The sequence below is a fragment of the Danio aesculapii genome, chromosome 2, assembly GCF_903798145.1.
Source record: "Danio aesculapii chromosome 2, fDanAes4.1, whole genome shotgun sequence".
Lineage (NCBI taxonomy): Eukaryota > Metazoa > Chordata > Actinopteri > Cypriniformes > Danionidae > Danio > Danio aesculapii.
Genome location: NC_079436.1, coordinates 37,709,224 through 37,728,056, shown reverse-complemented (window position 1 = coordinate 37,728,056; position 18,833 = coordinate 37,709,224). Strand labels below are relative to the sequence as shown.

The following is an 18,833-nucleotide window of genomic DNA, read 5'->3' as shown; positions in this document are numbered from 1 at the left end:
TCTCTTTAAATGAACAGCAGATCAAATAATAAATATTTAATAATCTATATAATAATAATACCCTGATGATACCAGAGCAATTACCAATATCTTGCATATTAATGCATTTTGTAGAGTAGGGAGTCAAACTAGAGCCATATATACTTGCAAAATTAAAGAAAGTTTTGCAAACAAAAAAAAAGTATTGAGCAAAAAATAAATAAACAAATGCAAATCTCCAAAAATGGCAAAGCAAAAATTAATGTTAGAGAACTAAAACTTACATTTGAAAACAAAAAAAGAACTGAATTTGCAATAAAATATTTGCGAAAGATTTTTATAGCATTGCCTTTACAAAACTCTTCCAGCCAATTGCAATGCTCATTTTGATTTACATTTTGGCAACCGTGAGTTTATGATGCTGTTTTCACTTTGCACTTTACATATCTGCGCATTTCACTTTGTGGCCCTGATTTGACAAGGGGGCAGGGTCAAAACTTGTTTACAGCAGGCCCGGACCTGCCTTCATTTCAGCGACATCAACATTTGCTTGCCAACCGCCATGAAACTTTGAAATTACTGAACTTCCCTCGTGTGCCTCTGCTCAGCCATGCTTCTGCTTCTTCTTGCTTCAAAGTTTTATGGTGGTTGGCAAGCAAATTATCACGTTGCTTAAATAAAGGCAGGTCCAGGCCCGCGATAAACGCCCAAGTACCCTTGACTCCGCCCCTTGTCAAATCAGGGCCACAAAGTAAAACATGCAGAAATGTGAAATGCAAATTGAAAACAGCATCGCAAACTCACGGTTGACTAAAAAGCATATATATATATATATATATATATATATATATATATATATATATATATATATATATATATATATATATATATATATAAAAAATTTTTTTGCTCTGCTTGATTTTTTTGTTATTTTTATGTTAGCAAAAAAAATTTTTTCTCAAAAATTTATTTTCGCTTGGCGATTTTTGGAAATTAGCAGTTTTTTTTTGCTCAATACTTTTACTTTTTTGTTTGCAAAACTTTCTTTTATTTTGCAAATATATATGGCCCAAGATTCACTCCATAGTAGAGGGATTTATTCAAAAAAGTTGTAGTTAAAAGCTTGTTATTTTCAATTTATCAAATTTGGCAAATGGCCATGATATGCTCAGTTTACCCTATATTAATGACTTGATGAATTTAGCACAAGGTAGATAGTATTTTGTGTCCTGTCATACTAGTATAAATGCCTTTGATTTTTGCTTTAATGACAGATGTTGCAGCATGCAGTGAGATCCTAGATTTTATTTTCCAGTGTCAAATCAAACGAAGATGATCATCATCAAGGAAAGTGTAACATTTTGATCTATTTAAAGCGTCTTTCTCTTTCTCCGTCCCCTATAATTAAAAGCGGTCTCCACAGATATCTCAGAATAGCTGGTAATAATGAGAGCACTCTATAGACACTCATGATGATCCCACAGTTAATGGGACAAATGATGTCTGTAATTGCATTGAGACGAGTGTGATGAAAATGTCATCCCTGCTTGATCTTTTTCAAATAGTCACTGCGGGAACGCGATCATTGAATTCGCCTGGTATTGTTATTCTGTACATTTGATTTAAAGTATGACATTTTACTGATGGGCGGACAGTTATCTTGTCCTGCACTTGATGTGTGTTTGAGTACTCCAACCCACACTGGTTTCTTTTTTCTCTGTGTGACTCAGTCTAAAATATATGCTTCAACAGAAAGAATTGTATGTCCTGAGCTGAATTGTATGTCCTAGGGGCAACGAGTAGATGTTACATAATGTAAAGAGCATTATATAAGAGTTTTGTTTTCTATAAAACTTGAAAGCATAACACAACTTCAATAATTATTACATGACGGTTCCAGCTGTATTTTTTTCAATCCTAGTTTCTAAAATACTAGAAGGTGTAAAATGCAGCGTGTTGTTATTATCGCATAAAATGGAAAGCTTTTCCTCGTTTTATATCTAACATTTTACTGTTTGTCCCCTATAGTAAGTGCATTCAGTGTTTTCTATATTATTATATACAAATTTACTCATTTTTGCCGCTGACACGTGTGGGACTGCAAGTGCTTAGATGGGATACGCAGTGGCGGTACTAGCTTGAATAGCACCCTGGGTGAACCAACCCCATTTACGCCCACCCCCCCCCCCCCCATGTAAGGTTACATCTAGTTAATATAAAATGAATCATTAAACATGTACATTCTAAAAAAGTTTGTTGTTTTACCATAAAATATGGACAAAACTAGAACTGGAATTATTAAAAATATAAATATTTATTATAAGGGCAGCATGGTGGCGCTGTGGGTAGCACAATCGCCTCACAGCAAGAAGGTCGCTGGTTCGAGCCCTGGCTGGGTCAGTTGGCATTTCTGTGTGGAGTTTACATGTTCTCCCCGTGTTTGCATGGGTTTCCTCTGGTTTCCCCCACAAGTCCAAAAACATGTGGTATAGGTGAATTGGGTAAGCTAAATTGACCGTAATGTGTGTAAATGAGTGTATATGGATGTTTCCCAGTGAAGGGTTGCAGCTGGAAGGGCATCCGCTGCGTAAAACATATGCTGGATAAGTTGGCGGTTCATTCCGCTGTGGCAACCCCAGATTAATAAAGGGACTAAGCCGAAAAGAAAATAAATGAATGAAGCTGGAAATCGGTATTCATTGACTTCCATTGTATTTGCTTTTCATACGGTGGTTTTCCAACATAGGCTCATTCTGAAAACATAGCCATATATACGTTTCTGGATCGCGAATTATGTAGCAAGAAGTATGTATGGCGGCATTTAAATTTTAAAATAAATGCTACGGGGCGGTACATGCCGTTCCTTTTCGGGCTTACTAGCTGACAGCTTACCTCCGTATTGATGGCTTTCCCGCTGTCACCAGTTTGTCCTGTTAGCTCGCCATGTACGTCAGCAGACTTGAGATGCAGATGGTTCCAGAAAGTGGGTAAGACAAAAACAGAATACAAAAAATAAAATAAGCATGTAAATAACAGGGTGAGAATGTGGTAAAATCTGAAAACGTGGTAAAAATCAGGTGAGGGCTTTTATTTTACTGGATTGCTTTTGAAAATTGTCGGTTGAGTTTAGGTAAGGGGGTGGGTGGGTCAGTCAATGCAATTGGTTGGGTTAATGTCAATCAGTCAGTCAGTCGACAGTGGCCTCTGGTGGATTTACGTGAGAACAGCAGGAGCCAATGGCACTTGCGAGAGAAATTTAAGATCTCAAAAAACATATACAGCAGCCTCTGGTGGATTCCTGAAAACAAAAAATGCAAAAAAACTTAGCTCCTAGGACGTATTTGGCGGACTCCAGAAATGTTTATAGAGGTACGTTTACAGAATGAGCCTGGGTTGTGGTTTTCTGTGGTTAGCGGTTTTCAGCTTTTGTGTTTAACAGAAGAAAGAAAAGGTTTGGAACCACTTGAGGGTGAGTAAGAAGAGTGTAATTTTTTATTTTGTCTGAACTGTCCCTTTAAGAGACATCTTAATTGTGCTTGGGAGCATGACCATAGACTGTAATAAAAATGTTTCTCTACAATAGAAATACTGAAGCCAAACTGTCCCAGGTACTGTATGTCTGCTGTTGTATTTTGGATAATGATGACAATGACATCATGAGCTGGAGCTTTGGAATCAAAGTTTTGAACAAACTGGCAAGCATGTATTCATGACGCAACATTGGATTTCTAGCATCAAATAGCTAACTAAATGCAAACTTATTAGAAACACTTAAAGATACATTTGTGTAATAAGAGCTCAAATGGTGGACATTAACGTGTTAATAGATTTTCCCCCTTTCCTTAACATAGTGAAGCCAAAATGTATAACCCATATGGCAGTCAGCCACCAGGGGGCGATTTAAACTTTTGACTTCACTTTTAAGGAAGGTGTGGGGCATATTTCTTAAGCCTTGGTTAACATCCTTATTTGATTATAAGGTGCCAGAGTCATTGCTTGAACAAACACAGCATGTGGCCTGTTTACAAAAAGGGTCCAGTATTACGCATAAGCTTGTATATTTGACTTTTTCCATCACTACTGGCTTTCCCTTCTAAATGCTGAAATGATAGTATGAGGCACCCGATTGGCTGTTGGTGGCTAAGCATCAGGTCTTAACAATTTAACACTACACATGTTTAGCAATGCAATTTTATGTTAATTCTGATAAAAATTCTTCTTCTCAATTACAAGTGTAAAGCAATCCTTTAGCCATTATTAAAAGCGCGGCTTAGAATGACAGAAACCTGGCTTAGGCAAATGTAAAAATCCTTCTCAATCTTGAGCCTTAAATATCATAAATGCCATAAGATTTCTAATTATTTATCTTTGGTCCTTTTTTAACCCAGAGGTCTTTAAACCTTCTTGAAGTCTGAGTTCAGACATCTTATTTATCTGTTCTGAATCTTTCCAAATAAACTTTTCTCATCATTATTAATCTTCTTCCCACTTTAAAATCTTTTATTTGCCAACCATCCTGCTGTTGTCATTTCTTTGTTAGTTATAATTTGCATAATTTATTTTCACTCTTTGACTCCTCGTTGTTGTTCTTTTTTGTAGTCTTTTCTTCAGTCCCTCCCATCTTGCTTTTGTTCATTTGATCCTGCAGACTCTTCTGGTCAAGTTTCTCCTCCATCTGATCAAGTTCTTGCTCAAGCAGAGCCAGTTTAACAGGATCTGACACACACTGGTCTTCATCCTCCTCATCTTCCTCATATTCTTCCACTTCAATTCCATCCATGGTCTTCTGAAGCTGCGTCTTTACTTTGTTTAGTTCCAGTAGGCCATGTTGAAGCTCTTTGCTAACTTCTCGGATCTTGGAGGCAAACTTGGTCTTGGCGCCTTTACGGAGTTCATTTGAGTCTTTGGCGAGAAAGAAAACATCCAGAGCGAGGAAAAGAGTAGACATGACCCCTGTGGTGATACTGATGGCCTTGGCAGCTTTGGCAGCCCCTCCAGCAACACCCAAAACTTTCACAGTGCTAACAAGTCTATCAGTGTTTATCAGGAGGGCTTTCCCTGCTCGTCCACCTTCCTTCATCACATACTTTATATTACGGTTAAGACTTGTGTTGACCACGCTGTCAGAGTAGTCCTTAAAATCCCATTCCTGCAGGGTATTCATTCCTTCCTACAGATACAAAATTACAAGTCAGACACGAGGGATGACAAATAAAATATTACAAATATTTTACATTGCGGAAAATCGTATTTATTTTAGTTTGACTGGAATGAAAAAAAGTTTAAAACAATTTTAAGGTCAATAATATCAGCCCCCTTAAGATTTGCTATCCAATAACTTGCCAAATTATCCCAACTTGCCTACACTTTTAGACTTTACCACAATTTTACATTTATTTACTGCAAAAATGCCAAGTAAAATACATTCTTTACAGTTCATTACTGTAATATGCACTGCATTGTGGATCATTTAAAAAATAATGTACAATAAGACTGCATATTAGGAATTTGCAGTATTGTACTGTAATCAAAGTAGTCAAGTACTGTTACTGTAGCTGAAGACAAAAATGCAGCATAGGCTCATTCCGAAAATGTAGCCCTATATACAGTTCTGGAGAGCAAATTATGTTGCCAGAAGTATGTATGGCTATATTTTTGCGCTAGCAGCTGACCGCTTACCTCCGTAGAAATGGCTTTCCCGCTGTTACCATTTTGTCCAGTGGCTTGCAGCGTCGCGAAGAGGAGACGCAAAGAGGAGTTTACCACGACGACGGGATTCGAGTCCGGCGAAGAATGGTTCCAGAAAGCCGGTAAAACCAAACAAAAGCCAAAAAATTAAACAACTAAATAACAGGGTGAAAACTTGGTAAAAATCAGGGGGCTTTTCTTTTTCTGGATTGCTTTTGAAAATTGTCAGTTGGGTTGGGTTTAGGGAAGTGGGTGGGCGCTGGTCAATTGGTGCTTTTGAAAACATTATTCAATTCAATTCACCTTTATTTGTATAGCGCTTTTACAATGTAGATTGTGTCAAAGCAGCTTCACATAAAAGGTCATAGTAAATTGGAACATTTTATCAGATTTTATCAAATTTATCAGTTTGGTTTGGGGAAGGGGGTGGGGCGGTGGGTTTATTCGGTCGGTTGGTCAATCAGTAAGTCAAGTCGACAGCAATCTCTGGTGGATTTACGCGAGAACAGCAGGCACAAATGGCACTCGTGAGAGAAATTTGAGATCTGAAAAAGCGTACACAGCGGCCTCTGGTGGATTCGCGAAAACAAAAACTGCTTAAAAACATAGCCCCTCTGACGTATTTGGTGCTCTCTAGAAAAGTATATAGTGGTATGAGCCTCAGAATGAGCCTGGGTTGCAAAAATTAGACAGTTAATGAAAAACATTGTCACTTGTTTAGAATTTATTAAATTAAATAGTCAATACTAAAAATAAAGGTTTTGTACAGCTAATGTAAAATGCAAATAAATTACAGTAAAGCACTGTAAGAATTGTCATACTGTAAAACTACCTTATTTTACCATAAAAACAAGATTTTACTAGAAGCGGTAAGGCTATTTTACTGTAAAACGAAATAGCGGCAGTGTGTTTTACTGTAAAACACACTGTGATAATTTGCTGGCAACAGTGCTGCCAGTACCTTACCGCAAAAATACAATAAAATGTATGACAGTGTAGTTAACCTAATAACCTAGTTAAGTCTTTAAATTGCACTTTAGGGTAAATACTAATATCTCGTAAAATAAGTAGAAAAATATTATGTACTGTCATAGGGTTTTTGCAGGTTTCACCAAGTTAAATTTAAAGACATTTTTAAGACCATTATGAAGGCACATTTATATCCAAACAGGGCTAAATGCTAAGGAGTTTTACAAATGTCCCAGTTGGAAAAGATTTGGATTTGCCCCATCAAAAAAAATCTTATAGTTTAATACATTTAATATTACAAAAATATTAATAATTTAATAATAAAACATTTAAATAATTTATTTATTTCTTAACAACATATTTAAAATGTGTCAAAACAAGCGAGTTACATACATACTCTTTTTTTCAACATAACCTTTCTTTTTATTTTAAAGGACAAATGTTTTAAAACTAAAATAAACTAAATGTATGTCCAGGTCAGTGTCCTCAGCAGTAAATAGATAGAGAACTTTTAAACAAATGTTATTATAAGGAAAATAATTCAACCATTCTGGTAAATAGAATTAAAAATGATTAAGAATTCTATTCTGGTAAATAGAATTAAAAATTTACCATTCTGGTAAATAGAATTTAAAAAGTTTTTTTAGATCGATTATTGGTGATTGGCTGGGTGTTAATGGCCAGATTGGGTAGCGCTACACGAATAAAAGAAAATTAAGACCTGTTAAAAAAAGATTTAAGACCTACAAGACATTATTTCAGTCATTTTAAGACTTTTTAAGGCACGACATCTTGTTTTTGAGTTTTAAGACGGTGCAGAGACCCTGTGTCATCATGGCAAAGACAAAATAAATGAAATTAGTTATTTATTAGTTAACTATAATGTTTAAACTATAAACTAATACTATTAAAATTAGTTAACTATTGTTTAAAAATCTTCTCCATGTTAAGCAACACAGGAAATATTTTTAGAAGAATTAAAATAATCGCAAATAATTTTTATTTAACTGTATATAGCTAAACCAACTTGGCATTTATATATATATACTGTATATATATATATATATATATGCTCTCTAATATATATATGAATATAGTATTCAAACATACTTGCATGAATTCCAGACAATTCCTAATGTCACTGATCTCACTCTGGTAGCCCTGGATTATCTTCTCCACTTTCTTGCGGTCTATCTTGGATTGAACAGCATCAGTGATGTTCGCTGTGGCTGAAGTGATGCTGCCAGCTGTGGCCACACTGATGCCCACTGCAGTGACGATAGTGGACGTGCCAAAGGTGAAGGGTGCCAGGATGAGGCCAGTAATGGTGGCTATGCCTCCAGCAACACTAGCTACACCCCCTCCGATAGCGGCGCTCACCGTCTTCTTATGGAAACTGTCTGCAGCGTCTGCCAGAGCAAGCAACTCAACAATGCGACATTGCAGAGACGCTCCACGCTGGTTGAACAGACTGACAAAGAGACGAGCGGCCATGAACACCCGATCTGCAGCAGCCTCTACAGCCCTGGTAGACAAAATAACAAATGTAAGTATCCATTTAAGGTAAAACTTAATAATAAAAAGTCTACATTTACTCACAGCTCCTCATCATCCTCCTGAAAATTTGATGTTTGGTTCCATTCACTCCAACCTGTCAATAATCAATTTGTCATATGAAAATGCAAACAGTAGCTGGGTTTCCATCACTCTGTGTTAATGCGCACTTTGAAGCATCATATGAGAAACATGTAATGATAATGTCAAATGTCGAATAAAAATCCTTTTATTCACAAAATGTATTTATTCTCGCTTGAGCTGGTTTTGGACAATGCGAATAATGAAAGATGGAAACACATTTTCTGAATGAAATTTGATGTAGTGAATATTACACCCGCGTGTCTCCATTATGCTTCCATTATGCTTACTGTTGGTTACTAGGTTACCAATACTACAGTCAGTTGCTCTAACACAGGGGTGCCCAAACGTTTTTCTTATGAAGGGCCAAAAGACAACTTGATTGAGGGCCGTTATGGAGGACCAGGAGTGCTGGTTAGAAATAAAATGAAGAATCAAATTATCAATTTAATAATTGAATCATTAAAATGTGTATAAATAAATCACAATTTAAATAGACAATTAATGGACATATAAATAGACATACTTAAATGTGTTTATTTTTATGTTTATTTTATTTTAAATGTCATTTAATAAAGCAATAAATCAATGCATTTAAAAATAAGTTTTAAATATATAAATAGACAATTTTATAAATGTTCATTTAAATCATGTTTTAAAACGCTGATTCACCAAACAATTAAAACGTATATTAATAGATCATTTTAAATGCACAATTTGAATAGCTTTTTTTAAAAAGACGTTTGACAAATGCTTTTCTCTCTCTATTTGCCACTTGCTTTTCTTTTCCTTTTGCTACCAGATTTTCTCGAGTTGAAAATAAATTGAGTTAAAAAATGACATTGGACAGTCCACATGTGGGAGCAACCAATCAACTTTCGCCTCAGGTCGAGCTAAACCCTCTTTGTCTTTTAAATGAAACGTGCGATGTCATTGGACAGAGAGAAAATCATTACTGATTTTAGTGGGAGTTCAAAGATCAGTGAAGCAACTCAAATGTCAGGGATTTATTAGCTTTAGCTGATTTCTGATAAAGAAGTTCTCATCTGGATTATCACTGTCTTTATAGAAAAGTTTTACAGTTGAGGGGTGATATTACTGTGGTCTTAACCTATTATAATGAAAATATAAGAATTCCATTTATATCATTATGGAGTTTAATGCCGAATACCTTAGTCAAGCTGCACCTGCCTTTACTTTGATTTGCTCACTGAGGACTTCAGAATTGTGCTCTATCCAATGAGCAACACTGTGTTCATTTAAAAAAAATTTATTCATCGACAACATTTAATTGAAAAATTTAATACAAGTTTGTTTTTTGTTGCTTAAAAATAAAACTAACAAATGAAAGGTTGTGTTAAATTAGAAATGGCAATGTGTATTAAAACCATTAACCACAACACTCTCCAAAACTCTCCCTCTCTTCTCTGATAGTATGGCGGGTCAAATCAAAGGTTACAATGGGCCAACTTTGGCCCACGAGCCGTAGTTTGGGCATTTCTGCTCTAACAACTTGATGGAAATGCACCTAACCTGCATTTGGGATTTCTTTTTCTTTTGTTTTTGTTTCAAACTTTGAAAAGATTTGCTTCACTTTAAAATGGAAATTAATAAAATAAATATAAAATAGATATAATTAACAGGGATCAGTTACAAAGGTTGACCAATCATCCGAATGACTATTTTTTGTTGAGTAAATAGCCAAGGGGTTTGAGATTAGAGTTGTGTGGAAAAGTAGCAGGTCCGTAATGTAACCTTGAAGAACTGATATAAGCATGAGAAATCCCTCCCTTCCTTGTCACACTCTGCAGCGACCTGTGTTTCTGTATGACTGTCTGATCCCCTTGCAAGAGAATAAAATCATCTTTAAATATAATTGGACATGTTTGTCTTTTATTCAGTGATGAGATTTTTTAATTGCCATGACAGAGTGCAGTTCTATAAAGGTGCAGATGGTGGTGAATGCTCTGAGGGTGATCTACTGAGAATTATAAGAACAAAAACACAATCAAAATAATTTCTGTAATGACACCGCAAAATCTTCCAGAGTGGTCTTCTAAAAACACAAGCACAAATTAGGTTAATGTATGCTTTTTGACATTAAAAGTAGTAGATGGACTACTGTAAATCTTTAATACCATGCATTACTCTTTTAAATATTTAATCTGTTAATGTATTATTTATTTTTAGAATTTTAGCTCTTTTATATTTTTAGCAGTGCAATGCAGCTACATTCATATGACTGTCTTGGGCCAGTGTATCAACATCTATCTTAATGGCAAGAAAATAAAAACACAAAAAAGCTTTAAGTTTAAAGTGATCGTATAACTTATAAAACTTGCCTATAGTTTCACATTTTGCTCTGCACAGCTGTTTAAGAGCATGCACATACCTTCAAGTCTAAGGTGAATTGGGTGAATCTAAAACTATCCACATTACACAAGGACATAACTATGCAGTTTTGCAAATAACTAGTTTCACATAATGCCTAATAAGTAATCAAGTAATTTGACTCAACAGACCTTCAACAGTTTTCCACCAGTCCATCAGACCATCATCCTGAGAACAAAGACAAACAGAAAGATAAGTTTAAAACATCTAATAACCAACTAATAACTAATAATTCTATCTTTTATTTTACAAGCATTATTGCATATTTCAATATACCTCATCTGCCTCTAAGCAATTTAAATCTGTTGGATAGGCAGCCATCTCCACTGGCAGGATTTCAAAAGTACAGTCCTATAATAACAATAATACATATTTGTGACAGCAGATCAATAAACTCACTACAGTTTGACAAATATTGCTGTTGTTGGACAACATAATGTACTTTTGAGGCTTTTTTAGGTTAGAATGTAGTTGTTTAGACTGTAACTATGCAGTTTATTTATAAGGACAGTGCCTATTTAAAATATTTATAATTTCAGAAATACATCGCATTGGCGGCCATCAGCCTGTCATACTGAGCAGAGCAAAGACTGACTGATCCACAAGATGGCGACAGAGACCGCATAATAAGCCCTTAGAGGAGGAAAAACCCAGTGTAATTTTTTACAGCTGATCAAATCATTATTAAACAGGTGAGTGACTTTCTATTATCTATTTTTACTTGCTATTAGTTATTTCTGGGTTAATTATTGTGATATCCCGATAGCAACAGAGAAATACTGGGAAATGTCTCTAGACTGATTTTTATTGCCATTCAGCCTTATAAGATTAAAATGTGAGCAAAATCATCTGTTTTGTCATCACTTTAGATATTACGCTAGAGAATCATTCAAATACTAGCTCTAAAGTTTATATGCTACCTGTATATGATATATATGATATGTAAAATATGTTTATATACTATATATGTGATAGTATATAAATGTATGGATAGAGAGAGGCAGACAGACAAACAGATAGATAGTTAGATATACCTCAGTATTTTGCAGTAGCTGCAGTTCCACTGGTTCATTAATTATATCTTCTTGGTCAGAGTCCTACAGAAAGATCTTTAGTGCATGATGATACCTCAAATCTAAAATCTAAAATGGTATTTTTAAAAATGTTAAACTACCTGTGTACTGGATGAAAATGTGGACATTGTAGACAGAGTTCTCTTCACTCTATATGACACCTAAAAGTATGTGAACGGCACAGTAAAGACTATTTTACTGTATATACAGTTGAAGTCAGAATTATTAGCCCCCCTTTGATTTTTTTTCTTATTTAAATATTTCCCAAATGATGTTTAACAGAGCAAGGAAATCTTCACAGTATGTCTGATAATATTTTTTTATTCTGGAGAAAGTCTTATTTGTTTTATTTTGGCTAGAATAAAACCAGTTTTAAATTTTTTAAAAGCAATTTAAAGGTCAAACTTATTAGCTACTTTAAGCTAATTTTCTTTTGCCTTTTACAGTACAAACCATAATTATACAATAAATTGGCTAATCACCCTAACCTGCCTAGTTAACCTAATTAACCTAGTTAAGCCTTTAAATGTCACTTTAAGCTGTATAGAAGTGTCTAGAATATGTAGTAAAATATTATTTACTGTCATCATGGCAAAGATAAAATAAATCAGTTATTAGAAATGGGTTATTAAAACTATTGTGATTAGAAATGTGCTGAAAAAATTTCTTCTCTCCGTTAAACAGAAATTGGGGGAAAATAAACAGGGGGGCTAATAATTCTGACTTCAACTGTATATAAAACCTCCAAAGGTGCAAATGCTCTAATTTATTAAAGAGGCAAAAGAGAGAGGCTCACCTTACTACTACGGTTAGAGATTTTCTGATGACTTGCTATGCATTTTTTGGGCATTTCGATAGATTTCTAGCAAGCACAGACAAAAAAGGTAAAGCATTTGTTTTATGACAATTTGCAGACTATTGCTGATTTGATGCATTACCTTATCGGCTTCCAAAAAGGTATAATCCCAGTCTGTAAGCTCACTGTGCTCACTTAATGGATCCTACATAATATGATTCTATTGAATTTCCATACAGGTTCATGCTGATTGTGAACATTATCTGTAATCCAATTACACCGCTAAATAAAAAAGTGAACTGCGTTACCGTTTCCACAGCAAAACGTAATGCTGGTTTTGGGGAACTGCGGAAAGTGCCATTCAGCTTCCCTGAATTATCCTGCACAAAAGAGGCAGAAATTGTGAGTTGTCAGTGATTATGCTGATCAAAAACTATATATATATCTACTGTACAGTATAAATTGGGTAGTGATAAGCACCTCTAAGTTGTTATACTGGGGATGTAACAGATGGTCATTACTGGCCAGCAGTTTAATGTGTAATGGTGGGCTGTCCTACAAGAGGAAACCTAGTGAATATTATGAATTATCAACAGTGCCAAAAATTGACTAGTTAACACAATACATACAGTCATTTGTGTATTATTTTACTGTAGCAATATACCTCTCCAGAAGTGTCCTCGGTTTTGCTTGGAAATGTTTTGAGAAAATTAAACAGAGACTTCTCCTCCTAAAGACATTAATCAGAGAATCAGAATAGAAATTTTAGTGATTTTGAATGCAAGATATATGGTCAATATTATGGGTGTCTGACATTGTGGCTTACATGACTGTCACTGGCTGAAAAATCCTCATTCTTAAATACTGGTTCTTCCTGTAAACAAAAAATTTATAAAAAAGCAGATCTATGCATTAAACAAAGCCAAACCAATTATTTTAAAGTTTTCTGCTAAGTGCAAACTTAAAGACATCAATTTAAAAATATATTGTGTGAGTAGTATTTCAATATTGCAACACCTTGGAGTTGTTTTCTGTATGATGGTGTTTGCTTGCTGACAGTTCTCCATCTTGTAATGACAGTTTTTCCTGTTGAGAGAGAGGAAGGTAACATCAGATGTTTGTGAGCCAAAACAACCATGGAAATTGCAGCATTATTCTGCATAATGTGCAAAATTACGTAAAATCTGCCACAACTATTTTGCAGGAATTATTTTGAAACAGAATAAACTGGTAAAAAAAATGGTAGATCACCTGAGGCTTCGTGTTTTTAATTCAGACCGATTTTGTCATTATAGAAGTTGTGATTCATCATGAATAATTGGTTTAAGGTGTTGTTAAAGGCACTATATTTGAGATTTTTTATTAAAATACAAAAAACACTAGAACTGTATATTTATACTTATATATTTTGCTGATTATATGATTACATTATCCAAAATATGTCAAAGAATGTACAGAGAACACAACAATTTAACTAGTAAACAAGCTAATTTATTAACCAATCGCTCAAAAATTGTATGCAAATATACAGGCAAAAAGCTCATTTAATCATGTAGTACCTTTGCTAAGGGTTTAGGTGATGTTTGAGCAATATCTCTGAGGAAGACTTTTGCCTCCCCCTAGTGTCTAACTGTATGGCATAATTATTATCATTTACTAGCACACACTTACAGATATTTGACTGAATAAAATATGCATATTTGGCATGCTGTTCGAGGAGAGGATTACAAGCAAGGAAAGACACCCTAACTCATGTTATTCCCAGACAGAGATAGGGGTCTAGAATGCACACCCCCAAATTTAGCACTGGGATGCTGAAAGTCGAGAGAAAAACAGAGGTAGGATATATTTGACTATTTAAAAGAGTTTTGTCTTATACTGATTGGATAGTAGGACATGCTTAACTATTTATAGGGGTCTGGTCTTATACTAAATGGATAACAGAATGATTGTCAATAATGAATCGGCCTTGACAAAGCATCTCTGCATGCTCCTCCCTAAATTTGTTAATAAAACATCATTTAGTTGGTTTCAGCAAAGCATAGTATGTTAGATACAATGTTTGCAAAAGCATTTGGACAAAAAAGCAACACCTTGATACCTCAGTTTACTCAGTTTCAACTTTAAATACATTGTATTTTTTTTATTTTAAATAGCATTCGTACATCAACAGGCTATACTAAATAGATTTAATTGTCTGTCATCAAAAACATATTGACTTAAATTGGTTTTATAATGTCCAAATTCTCCACCTGCGGTTCCACCTCCTGTGCAGGTAGACTAATCAACTTTTTGGGAGGCTTCTTAAACAAACGTCTAAAAACAGCTGCTTTGCCCTGAAATATGAAGACAATGTACATTCTAGTAACATTTTTAGTGTAAAACATGATAAATGAAATGAACTGGGTATAAATATAGAGGCCCGTAGCCAGCCTGGTGAAAGGGGTGGTTCTTTTTTCTTAAAAAGGGGACCCCTTTGCAGTTCGCCTCATTTTCTATTTAATTAGGAAGTTTAAATAGGTGGCATTTTAGTGACATTTTAAGCACAATTTTTCATCATTAGCTGATGGTCATCATAACCACACAAAACATTTCCTAAAGATTTAGACTGAAGAAATATGAAAACAATAATTATTTTTTAAATAAAAATGTATTACATCATATATCATTAGGAATCTGTATCAAATAGGAATCTGTTTTAATCTGTGTAAGTTTTAAATTAAAAACTAGCATATTGTCATTTAAAGATCATTCATTTAACAAATTAATTAACAAATTGGCCTGCACAATCAATTTTCCTCAGTCACACTGAAGCGACAGCCAACAGTGGATTATGCTTTAAGCCGTCTTCAATGGGTTATTTTCACAATTTATTAAGGCACAACATTCATCAAAGGGACAAATGAGCTCATGTATGGGACAAATTCTTGACCTTTGTCAGCGTAGGGTAGGTCTTTTGAACCATCCAACCCCCCTGCCTACAGGCTGGAATATACACCATTTACAATAACTGTTGATTTAAGCATATCATTAGGTGGCACACCTTAGGGTCAACGGTGTCTGATAGTTGATCATTGAGAGACGAGACTTCACTCTCAGCTAACTTGTTCTGGGAAAAAATGTTAACTGATTACTCTCAGAAACATGCCTGCACTTATAAATAATTATGTAGACATTTCGCAGAAAAACTACAAAGAAATAACAGTGACACATTTAATTAATTATTAATTTTTAAACAGAAAACTTATTTTGTATTAACTTGTATTATTTTTTAGAGTCTGTATCTTCTACATATGTCACTACTAAATCCGATTCTTCATTGTCTCCTGCTTGTCTATTTTCTAAATGTTACTTTTTATTGCAAAGCAGAGTCAAAGCAGATTCAGAGCTGCATTTTAAGAAATTATACTATAATATCAAGACACTTTTATTGTTCCCTTACTGGCTGTTCTTAATGCTAGTCAATCCATCATGCACTATACTCTCTTCGTAAAGTAAAAATAGTCAACAATGCAAATAAAAGGACAGACATTATACACAAGACAGTCTAGTTACATCAAACTACTAACCCCTGTGTGAATGTTTGCTGCTCCCAGATCTTTAAACATGTACTGTCTCGCCTCGGATGAGTGCTCAGCTGTGTCTAAACGCCTGGACATTGAATCTGCTCTCTCCTTTTGGCACAAGCAGAGGAAAAAACACAAACTGAGAGTTCATATATGTGACTGTTAAAATGTATTTGAACGTTTAACTGTGTGACACAATGACATAAGGCTCACCTAAATTATATCTGCTGTTTTCTTCTGAATCAATGGGATTGTATGTTAACTTCACCTAAAGAGGGATCACTAGTAAATCTGTCCCACTCAAATAAGATTGTGCAATAAACTTAATTTTAATCTTTTTATTATTTTAAATGCCATGTATAATGCAGTATATCATACCTAAGCTGTAATTCTCTTGGATGGACTCTTGTATTCAGAACTTGTGTCCATGTATTATCCTTTCACACCAGGCCCTGAGAGATTAAAATTAATTATCACAACCAACTCGGTTTCACAGGTAATTAAAAAAATTGACAAGGGCTTCAGACACATTTTGAGTGACTCAATAACTCTCTTGAGTGGCTCAATAACTATCTCAGGAATTCCTTGTTCATATAAATAATGTCAATAATCACTTTCACAACATTGCTTTTTACATTTACATTTAGTCATTTAGAAGACACTTTTATCCAAAGCGACTTACAAATGAGGACAAGGAAGCAATTTACACAACTATAAGAGCAGCAGTGAATAAGTGCTATAGACAAATTTCAGGTGTATAAAGTCTAAGAAGCAAAAGCAATAGTAATGTTTTTTTTTTTTTTTTTTGAGAGAGAGAGTACAGTTAGTGGTATAGCCAGAGAGGCAGTTACAGATTAGGAAGGAAAGTGGAGACTAAATAGTTGAGTTTCTTGAAGACAGCAAGTGATGCAGCTCTGCTGTTCTGATGCAGTTAGGGAGTTCATTCCACCAACTAGGCAGATTGAATGCGAGAGTTCGAGAAAGTGATTTCTTCCCTCTTAGGGATGGAACCACGAGGCGATGTTCATTCACAGAACGCAAGTTTCTGGAGGGCACATATATCTGCAGAAGTGAGAGCAGATAAGAAGGAGCAAAGCCAGGGGTCGCTTTGTAAGCAAACATCAGAGCTTTGAATTAGATTTTTGAAATCTATATGCAAATTTTTGCTTGCTTTCATATTCCTTTTTAAAAATATGTATTTTAAATAAAACTTTCATGATTTATTCCATATTTTTTATGTTTTAAAATGATCTAAAAATGTACTTTCTCTCATTATTGATAAACCTAATAATTGATGATCTTTCTGAAAGACTGGACATGGACACTGTGGGCCCCATGGAATTAGGGAGCCCCGACCAATGCCAAGAAGCCTATATTAAACATAAAGCTCTTTTATAAATTTTCTATCATACTGTATGTCGTAAAATCTGTCTATAGCCGTTAAGATTTTGATGTTATTATCCTTCTTCTTTTCAAAAGTGGAACATTCCTTTCATACCGCACATGCAAATATTAAAATCTAATTACAAATATGGCTAATTAACTGTACAAAGTTAGTTTGTTTTGTGAATTTATTGTATTTAATTTAAAGAAGATGAAGGTTACACTCAAAATATATTTTAATATGTGGTTTGTTTACAAAAAAAAAAAAAAAAAGAATCTACAGAGAAAACAAAATATCTATAGAGAAAGATAATATTTTGAGTTGCAATGCTAGGATCCCATACACTGGAATTGCTTAGTTTAAATTACACTTAAATCACCAAGTCCGCGCCTGCATGGACAGAAAATAATATCTCCAAACTACTAAAAATCTAATTATTGAGTTCACATAAACTGTGAAGATTTGCAAAAACAAATATCAGATGGTAATCTCAGCGCCTCTTAAATGAGAATTTGGAAGCATTTCACTTCATATTGCTTTTTAAAACTCATATTTCATATCTTTATTTTAAAATAGCCACATTTATTTTCTGAGGTTGTTTTATTGAATTCAACAGTATTAAATATAAAATGATTAATATTTTATATATTATTTACATATGACTGTACCCTAAGTTACTCCTAACCACATAATACCTCATTTTCATGTAGTGAGACTTGTGCTTTAGTTTTCCCTCTGGAATCACCATTGTATTTCTCAGTTTCTAAAATTAGATGGGAACCAAATTTACACAATATGTGTATCATAAAAACAAAATTATTACTACAGCAAAGTGCTGTATAACAATTCAGAAGAACACCAGACACTGACATCATCATGATCAGGATCATAAACAACGCAAACAGTTACACATGCGTCAACACCTCGCGGACCCAACGCTTCTTTTTACTGTAAATACAGACTGTGATTAGCTGATTTTGTTGTTTTATTTCTAAACATTTCAATAAATTTCTTTTCCGAAACTGGCAGTCCGTTGTAAAAGTAGTTTTTCTAGTCTGAATGTCTGAGAGAAACGTCCGATTTGCACATGGCTCGAGCCAAACTAGGAAGCGATTTCTATTCCGAGACCTGACTTAAGAGTTTATTTAGTAAACACGCTGTATTGACATTCGCGAACACATTTCACCGTACTGTTTTCCTACCTTATGCTTCCATGCGTACAGCAACAGAGAAATCCACTGTCAAAACTTTGCAAAGCCCCGCCCGGTGAAATCTGTGTCGAGTAATGACAAGCACAGTAAACGGCCTCATAGTACAAGTATGACGTAGTCGTGTCTCTTCACGAGTCATGA

The 18,833-nt window shown here is 34.6% G+C and overlaps 1 protein-coding gene across 1 annotated transcript; it reads right to left on the bottom strand.

Moving 5' to 3' along the window:
* Positions 1 to 3,442: 3,442 nt before the first annotated feature.
* On the bottom strand, positions 3,443 to 18,786 carry apold1a (apolipoprotein L domain containing 1a). The gene is made up of 20 exons (XM_056478899.1): positions 18,684 to 18,786; positions 16,476 to 16,549; positions 16,311 to 16,365; positions 16,101 to 16,205; positions 15,575 to 15,640; positions 14,784 to 14,867; positions 13,549 to 13,617; positions 13,358 to 13,405; positions 13,196 to 13,261; positions 13,012 to 13,086; positions 12,840 to 12,911; positions 12,674 to 12,736; positions 12,532 to 12,597; positions 11,837 to 11,896; positions 11,697 to 11,759; positions 10,939 to 11,013; positions 10,794 to 10,830; positions 8,236 to 8,287; positions 7,747 to 8,161; positions 3,443 to 5,149 (listed from the first exon to the last, which is right to left on the bottom strand). Exons 4-20 carry the CDS (start codon positions 16,188 to 16,190, stop codon positions 4,520 to 4,522), a joined length of 2,031 nt encoding a protein of 676 aa, XP_056334874.1. The 5' UTR covers positions 16,191 to 16,205; positions 16,311 to 16,365; positions 16,476 to 16,549; positions 18,684 to 18,786; the 3' UTR covers positions 3,443 to 4,519.
* Positions 18,787 to 18,833: the final 47 nt, after the last annotated feature.